This window comes from Juglans microcarpa x Juglans regia, chromosome 3S (assembly GCF_004785595.1).
Source record: "Juglans microcarpa x Juglans regia isolate MS1-56 chromosome 3S, Jm3101_v1.0, whole genome shotgun sequence".
Taxonomy (NCBI): Eukaryota; Viridiplantae; Streptophyta; class Magnoliopsida; order Fagales; family Juglandaceae; genus Juglans; species Juglans microcarpa x Juglans regia.
In genome coordinates, this window is record NC_054599.1 from 16888419 (window position 1) to 16901957 (window position 13539).

General features: G+C 34.9%; 2 protein-coding genes across 2 annotated transcripts; both read left to right on the plus strand.

Annotated features, from left to right (window-relative positions):
* Window positions 1–1102: 1102 nt before the first annotated feature.
* On the plus strand, window positions 1103–3350 carry LOC121258810 (putative pentatricopeptide repeat-containing protein At3g05240). The gene has a single exon (XM_041160342.1). It carries the CDS (start codon window positions 1176–1178, stop codon window positions 3261–3263), a length of 2088 nt encoding a protein of 695 aa, XP_041016276.1. The 5' UTR covers window positions 1103–1175; the 3' UTR covers window positions 3264–3350.
* Window positions 3351–4149: 799 nt separating this feature from the next.
* On the plus strand, window positions 4150–7522 carry LOC121258811 (probable polygalacturonase At1g80170). Its single transcript, XM_041160343.1, has 9 exons — window positions 4150–4495; window positions 4661–4789; window positions 5036–5206; window positions 5320–5331; window positions 5445–5652; window positions 5937–6018; window positions 6186–6294; window positions 6627–6743; window positions 6895–7522. Exons 1-9 carry the CDS (start codon window positions 4196–4198, stop codon window positions 7207–7209), a joined length of 1443 nt encoding a protein of 480 aa, XP_041016277.1. The 5' UTR covers window positions 4150–4195; the 3' UTR covers window positions 7210–7522.
* The last annotated feature ends 6017 nt before the right edge of the window (window positions 7523–13539 follow it).

Here is a 13539-nt window from a genome sequence, read left to right on the forward strand (position 1 = left end):
AACATAATTTTTTTTCATGTAGAGATGATAATAAATATTTTGAATGAGGCCGATTGAAGATTACTTGAATTTTCCTTACTAACTTACGGTGATTATTGAAATTCCTTATTTGATTGTTTCCCATATATGCTGGCTGCTTCAAATATGCTTGATAAGAGGAGAATCTTATACCATTTGTATGCTTGAATTGCCATTGCAGGTGGGTAGTCCAAGTTCTTCACTGAGTTGCCAAAAGTTCAACTTTTTGGGGTTAGAGTTTGGTTCAATCTTATACATAATTACAAGTGTGAAAATGCAAATATTATGGAAAAAATATGACACAGATATTTGTTTTTGGGCTCAGAGTTTGGTTCAATTATTGTTGCTTTTCTAGAGTGGCATGAACGACACTTGACAATGTATATAATCAATGATTCTCTATACACATGCAATGTCAGGGTCATCCTTTATCATTGGCAATGTATATAATCAATGATTCTCTACACATGCAATGTCATGGCCATCCTTTATCATCATCAAGTAATGCCATCAGTCAATAGCTCAGGGTAAAAAATGCTACCATTTAATAAATAATGTTATCATCTAATAAAATACGTGTTATAAGCCATCCACTCTCTGTATCTCTTTCAAATCACCATTGTCTCAAAATTAAACTGTTACTGCATTAATGCATTCCCACAACTTTTAAGCACTTGCTGAAGCCACAACTCCATGAAAATATGAAGGCGTGAGCATGACTTCACTCTCCTTTGGCACATCACTTTCATCCTCATCTTCCTCTGTTTTCCAAATGAAACTAGCATATGTTGCATGTACATGGCTGGACACCAAGAATCCAAAGTTAAATTGCAAGAGAAATGCATGCCAAGTACCTGACCTAGAAAACAAAAATATTTGTTCTAATGTAAAAAAATAATAATAATAAAATAAAATAAAATAAAAAATCAGTTAATCGGGTAATTTTTAAAAATTTTCGATTCGGTTAAACGGATAATATGACTGGTTCGGCTAATCGGGTAATATGATCGGGTCAAAACAGTGATTTTGGTCCGGGTCTGGTTGAATAGCCCTAGACGAGACAAAAAGATTTTTTTTTTTCGAAAAGGCGACGAAAAGAAACTAGATAGCAGTAAAACTTGATTCTATATTGATGATGTTGATTTTATTCATTATTCATGTTAGAAATTCTTTTGGGTAAATCCTATTTTCGTACTTCAGAGATGCCCATTATTCGTAGCATTGTCTCATGGGCCATGCAAAGCGCTAAGCGCTTGTCCTTTGCCCGAACCATAACCACTTTCAAGCCGAAGTGCACCGTAGTCATGGTTTCCACGCCTCCTTGCCTGGTGTTGGGCTCATACTGTGAAAGCAATGCTCAAGAGGGAGTTTACTCCAAAAACCGTGAAATTGATGATCTGATCAAATCTGGGCAGTTAAATTCCGCTCTCAACTTGTTTGATGAAATGCTGGTTCGTGATGTTGTTACTTATAATCTACTGATTTCAGGGTATGGCCGATATGGCCTGCCAAAACAGGCTTTTTACTTGTATGATGAAATGGTTTCGCAAGGAATAAGAGAGAGTCCGTCTACATGTTCCTCTGTCTTGGCTGTTTGTAGGGATGGGGAATTCTATAAAGAAGGAAGCCAAGTTCACTGCAGGGTGCTGACACTCGGGTTTAGCTTCAATTTTTTTGTTTCAAGTTCGCTTGTTGATCTTTATATGCATATGGGCCTCGATAATATAGCTTTGAAGCTCTTTAATGAGTTGCCAGAGCGAAATCTGGCAGTATGGAATTTGGTATTACGTGGGTATTGTGATTTGGATCGATCAGATGAGTTATTGGGATTGTACTCTAAAATGGAATTGGATGGTGTGGAGCCAAATGGTCTTACTTTTTGTTACCTATTTCGTGGATGCAGTAATGAGAAGCTTTTAGATGAAGGGAAGCAGCTGCATTGTCAAGTGGTTAAGGTCGGATGGGTAAGATCAAATATATTTGTTGCTAATGCATTGGTGGATTTTTATTCTGGGTGTGGGAGTTTAATTGATGCAAAGAAATCATTTGAGAGTATTCCAGTGGAGGGTGTGATTTCATGGAATTCAATTGTTGCAGTCCATGCAGATAATGGTTTATTGGCTGAAGCTCTCAAATTATTTTCTATAATGCAGCTTCTAGGCAAGAGACCATCAATTCGATCATTTGCAAGGTTCTTGAATCTGTCTAGTGAGATGACGAATATTCAGCTTGGGAAGCAGATTCACTCTTACGTTCTAAAATTGGGATATGATCATGGAAGCATACATATCCAATCTGCTTTGATAGATATGTATGGGAAATGTTGGGACATTGAGAGTTCTGTAACCGTATATAATTGTGGTCCGGAGAGAACACTGGAGTGTTGCAACTCATTAATGACCTCATTGTTGCACTGTGGCATCACTGAAGATGTGGTTGAGATGTTTGGTTTGATGGTTGACAAGGGAGTTGGACTTGATGAAGTCACTTTCTCGACGACATTGAAGGCATTGTCAGTATCTGCGTCAACAAGCTTTGCTAGCTGCAGATTGCTACACTGTTGTGCAATAAAATCAGGTTTTGAATCTGATACAGCAGTTGCATGTTCCCTAATAGATGCATATTCCAGATGTGGTCACGTTGAGTTTTCTCATATTGTTTTCAACAAAATTCCTTCCCCAAATGTCATTTGTTTCACCTCCCTCATCAATGGATACGCCCGGAATGGAATGGGAAGAGAAGGTCTTGAGATGCTTCAAGCACTGGTCGAAAAGGGTCTAAAACCAGATAGAGTGGCATTCTTGTGTGCATTAACAGGGTGCAGCTATTCCGGGTTGGTCAAAGAAGGAAGGTTGCTGTTTGATTCAATGAAAACACTACATGGGATAGACCCAGATAGGCAGCATTATTCATGTATGGTTGATCTGTTAGGCCGTGCCGGTTTGCTTGATGAAGCAGAAGAGTTGCTGCAAATGGCACCTGGAAAAGGTGATGGTGTGATGTGGAGTTCGTTGCTGCGAAGTTGTAAGGTCCATGGGAACGAGATAGTGGGAAGGAGAGTAGCCAAAACCTTGTTGGAGATTGAACCAGAGGATCCTGCAGTTTGTTTGCAAGTTTCAAACTTCTATTCTGAAATAGGGGAGTTTCATACCTCTGCGCAACTTAGAAAGAGTGCAATGTCAAGGACGGTGACAAGGAAGATTGGTCACAGTTTAATTGAGGTAAACTGTCGCTGTTACCATTAACGTTCCATAAGGATGGAACCAGCCAAGTGAACAAAACTTGGAATAAAGTGCAGAGCCTCAAAATAGAGCATGGTCAATGTTTGCTTGGACTACGGACGAGTTTCTTTTTTTTTAAAGAACTTGACGTGCATGTAATGTACAGCAGGATTTGTATTGGGTTGCCCTGTTTGCTCTAACTAACCGATCGAACCCCACCCTTTTATATTTCTTTGCTTTTGCTTTTTCTGTTTTTGGGGCGGCGGGGCTTATTAAATATTGTTTATAACTTTTTAAACGCTGTATGTGTACATGAAGATCTTGTTCTACAATTTATAAGATTTTCACATGATATTAACTTGCTAGCTATATTTTATTTATTTCTCATGGCTGTAGAGATTCTCACTAATTGCCTGATCGAATTGGATGGTCCTACACCATTTAACATTGCCTATATAGGATTCTGGGGGAAAAGTGGATCCAACATGAGCATTATCTAATTCGATTAAGGTGCCGTTTGGATAGTGAGTTGAGATGAGATGAGTTGAGTTGAAAGTTGAATAAAATATTATTAGAATATTATTTTTTTAATATTATTATTGTTTTGAGATTTAAAAAAGTTAAATTGTTTATTATATTTTGTGTGAAAATTTAGAAAAGTTGTAATAATGAAATGTGATGAGTTGAGATCATCAATCCAAACAGGACAAAAAATTGGAGATGATCTCGATTTGGGGGAGAGAGAGAGAGATCCATGAAAAACAAAAAGTGGTAGATTTTGTGGTCTTGTAACTTGTTGAAGAGTAAAGCAAAGAGTGAGGGAAAACAATTTTCCCTTGTACTTAAAGCATGGGCATGTAGAGAATATAACACCTTCATCTACTTTCAAGCCAAGCCATATAGCACACAAAACCTTTCATTTTCTTAATTAATACGTGCATATAAATTATAATCAAATGCGTTCATTCAATTTATACAAGTCAATCAATCTAGCAAAACTTCCAGAACAAACCATGGATAAATTATTCTTGGCGTCCTTTCTTGGAATACTAATAACGGCACATGGAGTTGCAGGGAACATGGTATGTGATGATGATATTGGCATGCTCGAAGAACTAGAAAGCTTGGAGATAGAAGAAGAAAATGAGATGGAACTTTCCCCCATCCCGGCATGGACCAGTGAACGTGGTAGCAAGGTTCTTGTGAATGTGGATAGCTTTGGTGCTGTTGGAGATGGAGTTTCTGATGATACCCAGGTTAATAAACACCATTTTTTTCCCTAAGCCGATACTTAAATCTCAAGCTTTGACCAAGAAAATGAGTCTGCATGCCTACTTTAATATATTCAACTATTATTATTATTAAATCAAGTTAAATGTCATTGCAGTTATTGTTGTCCTATAATATTATTATTCTATCAGGCTTTCTTACAAGCATGGGACATTGCCTGCTCTACTCCAAAATCAGTTCTTTTGGTGCCTGAAGGAGGACTTTATCTTGTCAATGCAACAAGATTTAAGGGGCCATGCTCAGAAAAATTAGTGATCCAGGTAAAATGCTTTTTACTCGACCACATATTAGAATTTGGTTCAAAAGTGTTAGATTCTCACTTGTTTCAAAAAGTTTTAAGGAGATAGGAATGATGAATTTAATAATTTATTTCACCAACTATTGGTTTCTGTTTTGTAACTGAAATGTTTAAGGTCTTTCTAATCATTTCCATTGATAAAAACTATGGCTTTTATTGACTGTTTCTATCGTCATCACCTCAACAACTAAGATGTTCTTGGGTACAGATTGAAGGAACAATAATAGCTCCAGATGAGCCAGAAAACTGGGATCCAGAGCTCCCACGAATATGGCTCGATTTTTCTAAACTAAAGGGAGTCATTTTCCAAGGAGATGGAGTTATTGATGGCTCAGGAAGCAAATGGTGGGCATCATCTTGCAAAAGAAACAAAACTAACGTAATATTTCAAAACATCCACTATACTTTTATTTGTATGTCAAACATTGATTCAACAAATGACATTAAACTCTCTTTTTCCTTTTTCCTGTTCCCAATTTTACAGCGTTGCAGGGGGCACCAACGGTAAGGATCTATCTCATAGTTGCATCCATACTTCCGGAAGAGAATTCATGCTCTGACCAAGTGGGACTAAAATCATCAAGTAGAATTTAACTCACAAGATTAATTAATTTCAGGCACTAACTATAGACTCAAGCTCAGCTATAAAGGTGAAAGGCCTCACTATCCAGAACAGCCAACAGATGCATTTTGTTATTTCCCAGTCTGATTCTGTGCGCATTTCTGGGGTACAAGTCTCGGCTCCAGGAGACAGTCCCAACACTGATGGAATCCATATCACTGAATCAACTAATGTTCTTCTCCAAGATTGCAAAATTGGAACAGGTTCTCAAACCTTATCTTTTGTAGTAGGAACTAAAATGAAGCCGAATAATGACTGCCTCAGATATGACTAGTCTTTAGACTAAGAAAAACCAGCATTTAGTTTGTTACTTGTAAAACATCCAAGTAATAGCCGAAGTAATGCCTTTTGTACCAATCATAGATACAATTACAGCGTGCCTGACAAAGTTAGTATAAATAAAGGTGATCTACCTCATGTACATTGATGTGCTAAGTAAGAAGCCTGACCAGTTGTGTTCCACGGTAATTTTGCATGTAATATCCAGGGGATGACTGCATCTCAATTGTCAATGCTAGCTCCAATATCAAGATGAAGAGCATCTACTGTGGACCTGGACATGGAATCAGGTACCATCTTTAGTTGACATTAAGCTCTTAGAATTTGCTGGTGCAATTAACCCAAAAGGATCTAACAAAAATGGCAGACTATATATGATCACACTTTAAAGTATAGAGAACTGTAACTGAATTAATTTTCTCTGTTACTCATATTGGTGCAAAATTATTCTATTTAGCATTGGAAGCCTTGGAAAAAACAACTCCACTGGCATAGTCACGAAGGTCCTCTTGGATAAAGCATTCCTCAAGGAGACTACCAATGGCCTCAGGATAAAGACCTGGCAGGTAATGCTCAACATTCTGCTGGCTAATGGTATAATACCTATACTTTGTAATTGGAAAAGGATAGGAAAGGATGAAACTGGGAAAGAGACTGCCATAACCTTCCAAGTGACACAATAACAATTCACAATGGCTATTATAAGATTTTTATTTTTCTGTGTCAAACATAGAATTGGATTCCTAATTTCTCTACCAACTGTCATAGAACATGAAATTGGAGTTCTCTAGATGCTGCTACATGCTCATAGAACATGTTCTAGCAAATTGCAGTATGTCTGAATCCCCATGGGATCAAGATGGCATTGAATTTCTTTCACTCTGGTGTTCTGGAATAGGGAGGTTCTGGTTATGTTCGCGAAGTAACTTACCAAAATGTGAGGATGGACAATGTATCAAACCCCATCATTATTGATCAGTTCTACTGTGATTCTCCGAAAGCTTGTCAAAACCAGGTACTATTCTCCAAGTTCCCTTTCATCAAATCTAAAATCTTTATCATTTGGATATCGACCATATTAATTAGAAAAATGTATATCATAAAGTTGTCATCCAATCACGAATCTTGACAATTATGATTTCTTGTGTATATTCTTGGTTTGTCAGACGTCAGCTGTGAATATAAGCCAGATCGTCTACCGGAACATTAGTGGAACTACAAAGAGTGCAAAGGCCATGCAATTTGCTTGCAGTGACACAGTTCCATGCAGGCAAATAGTCCTTAGCAACATTAACTTAGAGAAGAAAGATGGCACGGTAGAGACATACTGCAACTCTGCCCAAGGCTTTGGCTATGGAACTGTGCATCCTTCAGCTGATTGCCTATCTTCCAATGACAAGGAATGTGTCTTTATCAATCAGGAAGAAAATCTTGAAGATGCTGGAGCCAGCAGAGAGCATATTGTTCACACTGAGCTCTAAGTCTGACTTAGCTCTCTATTAGGACTTAAATAACAACCATAGTATACCAAACCGGGTAAATGGATTTTAGGGTCGCCACTCGAGATTTCTAAAGGGAAGTTTGAGGTGCCCAAGATAAAATCTCAAGGTAAATTCAGCATGTTATGATCATATAGTTATAGTATATGAAAAGCTGGGGTGGAACTAATTCAGAGAAAACAGTAAGGATTTGTGTTATGCAGTTAATACTGGATAAAAGAATTAACAATTTAAAGAATATTGAGTTATATATTGTTTCACAACTTGGTGGTCAACCAAGGTTTCTTGGCATTTATTATCAATCATCTTTGTCGGTGTTGGCATTACACAAAATAAATGAAGAAAAAGCAAAGAAAGACTTACTGCTGATCTCCACATATACAGCAAGCCAAGAAAATGGTACTGATCCAAACAGAAAATATCACAAACTTGAGAAAAACAAAATGGTAATATTACAATATTCTGATCTATTTCAACAAAGAAAGTCCTCATGATGTAATTGTTTTTATTTTCTGATCTATGATCTTTTTTTGGAGCTGCCCCATGAGAAAATTGTTCAACTATTATGGTTTTTATTTACAGTTTATTTGCAATGATTCTCACTACCATGATCAAATGTGCCTAGGCAATAATGGTCTATGCAATAACTCATCTTTTATGCATTAATAGTTTGTAGGAATACCGAGAAATAAAGCTGTGTTTCTAAAATTGGAAAAGCTGAATGAGAACAATTACTGATAAGTAGGGGACCTCTGAGGCATTCGAATCCAGTCCGTAGAAAGCGATAAACAGGTAGATTATTTAAACCCATTAAAGAACAATTTCTACCTTTCAAATAAAAATAATATATAAAATAAATAATAAAAATTTATTTATTCTTATCACTTATCGACTTAAGTTTTTAGGATAAGTGATAATATTAGAGTAGAAGTCTTGAGTTCGAATTCTGATTCTATATTTTATTCTATTAATTAAATATTATACGTGTTGAGTCTCTCATTAAAAAGTAGTCTGACCTACATGTGAGATGAATATTAAGATATAAAATAAAAAATATAAATCTACTCTTTGTATAAAACACGAAGAAGTTATGATGAACCATTCTCTGTTGGATTTCCTCTGTTTGCAAAGTGACAAATGCGTCTTCTCATTCTGCAGAGCAATTAGTGTACTACAAGAAAGTGTGGTCCAGGCAACGTATTTATATTAAACAAGACTGATTTTCATTTGCTTTTCATGATTGATTGCATAAATCCGCTATGATACGAAAAATGTGTTGAAAGATTTAAATTTGATGGGTCGATTATTATGGTTTATATTATAAACTAATAAATACAATCTATTGCATATTTAATTTTTAAAGGGTTTTTTTTGGTTTTATTATGTTTCATCAACCATTATCTTAATTAGTTTATCCTTTATTCATTTTAATAATAGTAGTCTTCCATTCATTTTATCATTAGTCATTTTGTATTTCTAATGAATAATTACTCTTTTTTAAATGGCTAGTAAAATCAATTAAGATTATTGGATTTCCACTTCAATCATAGCTATCATAAGAACCCCTCGACGTTTCTTGCTCTTTTCCCCACTTTCACACGTCTCTCCCTCTCTCTCTCAACCACTCACTCGCTCTCTCTAGGACGTAGCCTCTCTCTCTCTCTACCAATCTCTTCACAGCCTCCTTCTCTAATAAAAAATAGAGTAATATTATATTCTATACTCTCGTCTTATTTTTATCTCATTATGTAAGATGTGACATATTTATTATCATTAAATGATAAAAATCATCTAATAAAAAATTATTTAATAGTAATAAATATATCATATCTTATATAATAAGATAAGAATGAGATTGTAGTATAATGAATATAATTTTCTTAAAAAATATACTCATGAGAGCACTGGATTGCAAGTCTTGGGTGTTATATTCTAAAATTTTGCATTCGAACGCTAATTTACACGTTTAAATACTAAAATTTTCAGAGTGTTGCCAACCTCTCCACACGTTTTATTTCAGCTTAGAAACCATTCGAATCCTTGATGACTCCGTTCAAACTAGAAATATTAAATATTCCTCAGTATATTCCATTAAATGTAGGTAAATAAATAGATAAAGTTTTCAAATTTATTTGATCTTGGCTAACCAACCTTGGGGATTACGTTCAAATGGTTCGATATCCCATTTGGAACATTTTGGACATTGCGTTCAAATATATTTATAAACCGTTCGATTATGAAAATTCGGGTTCGAACACTCATTTTCGTGTTCGAACACATCTTCAGAACGACACCTAGCTTCAGAACACTTTATTTCAGCCCAATAACCGTTCGAATGCTTCACATGCTGTTCGAGCTGTTAATAAACTGTTCGAATGGAAATAATCGAATATTCCTCAGCATATCCCAAATGTATGTCATCATGCGCGGGAAAATTTTTCGGCTGTGTTCTGTTGCCTGACCCACCTTGAAAATTTTTTTCGAATGCTATTTTAGTTAATTATAACCATTTTAGTTAATATATTGTAAACATATATACATATATAATTAGTGATGTTTCATAAATATGCTAGTATGTTATAACTAGTATGTTATAATTAATATAATATAACTAGTATAAGATGACTACTACAAGATGACTAGTATATTATGTTATGGTATAGTATATTATAACTAGTGTGTATATATATATATATATAGTATATTAGAGTATATATAAATATAATATACTATTTATACTATACTAAATACAATATAAAATATATTTGTAATGGAGTATAAGATAAATATACTATACCATATAACTACTATATTATGTTATAGTATATATTGGATATGATAACTATTATATTATATTATAGTATAATATAAATATACTATACTATAAATTACAATATATGCAATTAGAGTATCAACGGTTCGAATAAAGTATACGCTTGTTGGAACGTACTTGGGTCCTCTAACGTTTGAATGCTCACAGTTTGTTCAAACAACTAAAATCCCTCTATAGATCGTTCAAAGGTAATTAGTTACACATTCGAACAGGTTATACACTTGTTCGAGCGTACCTAAGTCCTCGACAGAAATAAATCGTCATAGTTTATTTTAGAAGCTTCATACATCGAGGGTTCAAACAGGATATTTTTTGTTCAAACTGATAAAACACTTCTATAACACGTTTGAACAATATAACATCCAATTTAAACGTACCTAGGTCCTTGATAGATGAAATGTGGTAAGTTCGTAACGTATTCTGCAAACTTCATGAATCAACTATTTGAACAATCACATTCAGTTCGAACATCTAAAATAATTATAATAAACCACTCAAACTGAAAAATACTAGTTCGAACGTGATTGTATGGAGACATAAGATCCAACTTTCAATTCAAATGGTTCATTTACACCGTTCGAAGCCACGGCTGTCGTTCGCCACCACTCTCCACCATAGACTGACCATTGGTTGTTGTCTAAAAGGTACGGCTCACCATCCTTGTCTCTGTAGGCTTAAAACTAGGGTTGTTGTGTGTTGAAAATGGGGTTTGGATTTCAAATAGGATCTGACCTATTTTTGGTATTTATCTGGCACCACACATGGTGTTTGGCCGTAGAAATGATGAAATGAGGTCTAGGCTTCACTCCATGTTGATTTGTATGCTTAAAACCAATGGTTTTTTATGAATCGTTGGTTTTTACATTTGGTTTAGTCGACTTAGCCATTGATATTCATGCCTAAGGTACCATCGTTCGAATTGCTTCAAAGATGTTCGAGTAATTTTTTGCAAAATAGTCATTTTTTTCAGTTTGAATTTGCCACCATACATTCAAACGTGAAGAACTGAGTCACATATTCATTTAAATCAATTTGATTCAGTTCGAACAGATAAACAATAGTTCAAACAATATCTCATACACATTAATCATAATCATATGATGATGTTGTTCAAACTGTATATTTATTTTTTCGAATGAACTTAAACCGTAGTTGTTCGAACAATTTTATTTAACATTCGAATAAGCTAAATGTTAGTTTGAATTGCATATTTTTATTCAAACAGTACTCAGTATAGCATAATTACAACTTTCTATTTTATTCATATTCCTTGTTTATTTGTTTTTATGAACACTGAATTAATAGCATATGTTGAAAGAAAACGTGGGAGGGAAGGGCAACCTAACTGTGAAGCTAGTGAATCGAGAAGGCCGATATTGGTTTAGTAGGAGATCATTATAGAAAACTTTCATGATTTTGTCTGGGAGGGAATGAGCCTATCTTCCATAATCAGCGATAGAGGATGGGGCCCTATTTGGCAGAGGGGGGTGGTCTATCCTGATATGATCGGTGAGTTTTATTGGGTCATATCAGAGATGAGGACTCCTTCACCGCTTCATGTTCTTTATTTGGGAAGTCAATATTACTATCTCAACATACAGCATCATTGATTTTCTAGGGATCCCCCGTGAGGTGGATGCATACCCTGCATAGGAACCAGCTGTAGGGACAGACGGTGAAGATGCCATCGAGGATGAAGCTCCAGGAGACAACGGTCCAGCGCATGATGAGATTCGTCTATTGATGCATGACGATCCGGCTCCTCCATATGATGGCAGCAAGGTCATCATATAGGTTGATTGTCGAGCCTTTTTTCGCATGCTAAATTTGATTGTCTCACACAATATTGATCCGAGGAAACACAAGATAGGCTCGATTTATGTTACAGACAGCACGAGGAGAACTGATTGATCCGACTCTATACTTCCTCATCTGCATTTGATCTGAGTCACAGTATTTGACTAGAGGTAGTCTATTGTATACATTGATGATCTCCAACCTCCTAGTTAATTTGAGAGTTGATGTGCTATTAACAGAGCGAAGGCAACCACAGATCGAGCCCCTTAACAAGATCACTTTCAGCAAGAGTGAGGGCCACTTGCAGAAGGCTTGCATTAATGTTTCAACAGCATGCGGTACTGGCACGGAGCGTGATCCAGCTCCTATGGATGCTAGTGCTTATACAGAGTGTGATCCTGCTTGAGAAGCATCGCGCACATTTGATCCTAACATGGAGAGGATCGTCTAGAGGATCACTACGCACATCATGGTTTGACTGTGAAAGATTGAGGGACACATTTTTGTAATGCAAAGGGACCTAGATAATCTTACATTGTAGTATTATTTTGTATCGATCTTTTTGTTTTGTATCAAATATTGTCACTTTAATTTCTATATCATTTTTATATTTTAAATATAGCTAGCTTGCTTGTTATAAAAAATTCGCCTTTTTATTTTACTTACCATTTGGCGATATAAAAAATGAGTTTTCTTGGAAGGCAAAATTTTTAGTTGCAGATTTTTATTGCCATAAAATAACCATTAATTAATTTTTTTTGATTAATTATATGAATTTTCTAGCACGACATATATGATACATTTCAATTTACCATAACTAATAAATTCGTATAGATAGATTTTTTTATTTTTTAAAAATGATAATTAATATAATCAAATAATAATTATTTTTAAAATATTTGAATGCCTTTCAATAAATTTCTATAACAAAATTTATTTCAATTTTCTACGTCACAATGCGAACCAATCTTATGAGTGTTTGAATGGTTTATAAATCTATTCAAACATAAAGTAACCGTTCTAACGGATAGCAAGCATCCCTTACCAAATTTATTTATAACTTCTCACCAATAAAATCGTTCGAATAATTGGCTCTACATTCGAATAGAGAATTCCACATCGTCGAACGGTCTCAAAGAGTAATGCTACTTATCATCTTCTTATCATACTATGATGTGACATTAAATTATTAGAGACTATTTATTATATTTCATTTGTGAACCTATCATCTAATAGCACATCATAGGATGATAAGAGAATGATAAAAAAAAAAGATGATGAATAGATATTTTCCGGTCTCAAATTATGTTTGAACGAAAATCGTACGTTTGAACAATTTCTAACCCTCCCCCACCACAATTGTGTATAATTTCCCGCCATGAATATTGTTCGAACAATTATATCAACATTTGAATGTGAAATACCATATTGTTCAAGCAAGTTTGAGACCCTTTGATTGTTTTTCTTTTTTGAGACGTTATATTTCATCCTAGAAACTCTAGTACTTCGTCTATTTAAATGTGTAAAAAACTACTTCCATATTTTGAGATGAAATTTAATTTTCATCTCAAATAACTACTTTTAAAGATGAAATTTAATTCGTCCCAAAAAAATTTTATTCTTAAAAATCAAATTTCTTGCATTGAGTAAAACAGAAGTTTCGACGAAATACAATACAGATG

Bases quoted from the DNA above. Each gene is read 5' to 3' on its own strand.
- LOC121258810 (XM_041160342.1), top strand. From the start codon at position 1,176: ATGTTAGAAATTCTTTTGGGTAAATCCTATTTTCGTACTTCAGAGATG.
- LOC121258811 (XM_041160343.1), top strand. From the start codon at position 4,196: ATGCGTTCATTCAATTTATACAAGTCAATCAATCTAGCAAAACTTCCA. The intron at 5,653-5,936 runs GTTCTCAAACCT...TGTAATATCCAG, and splicing joins AGATTGCAAAATTGGAACAG to GGGATGACTGCATCTCAATT. The intron at 6,019-6,185 runs GTACCATCTTTA...TATTCTATTTAG, and splicing joins GGACCTGGACATGGAATCAG to CATTGGAAGCCTTGGAAAAA.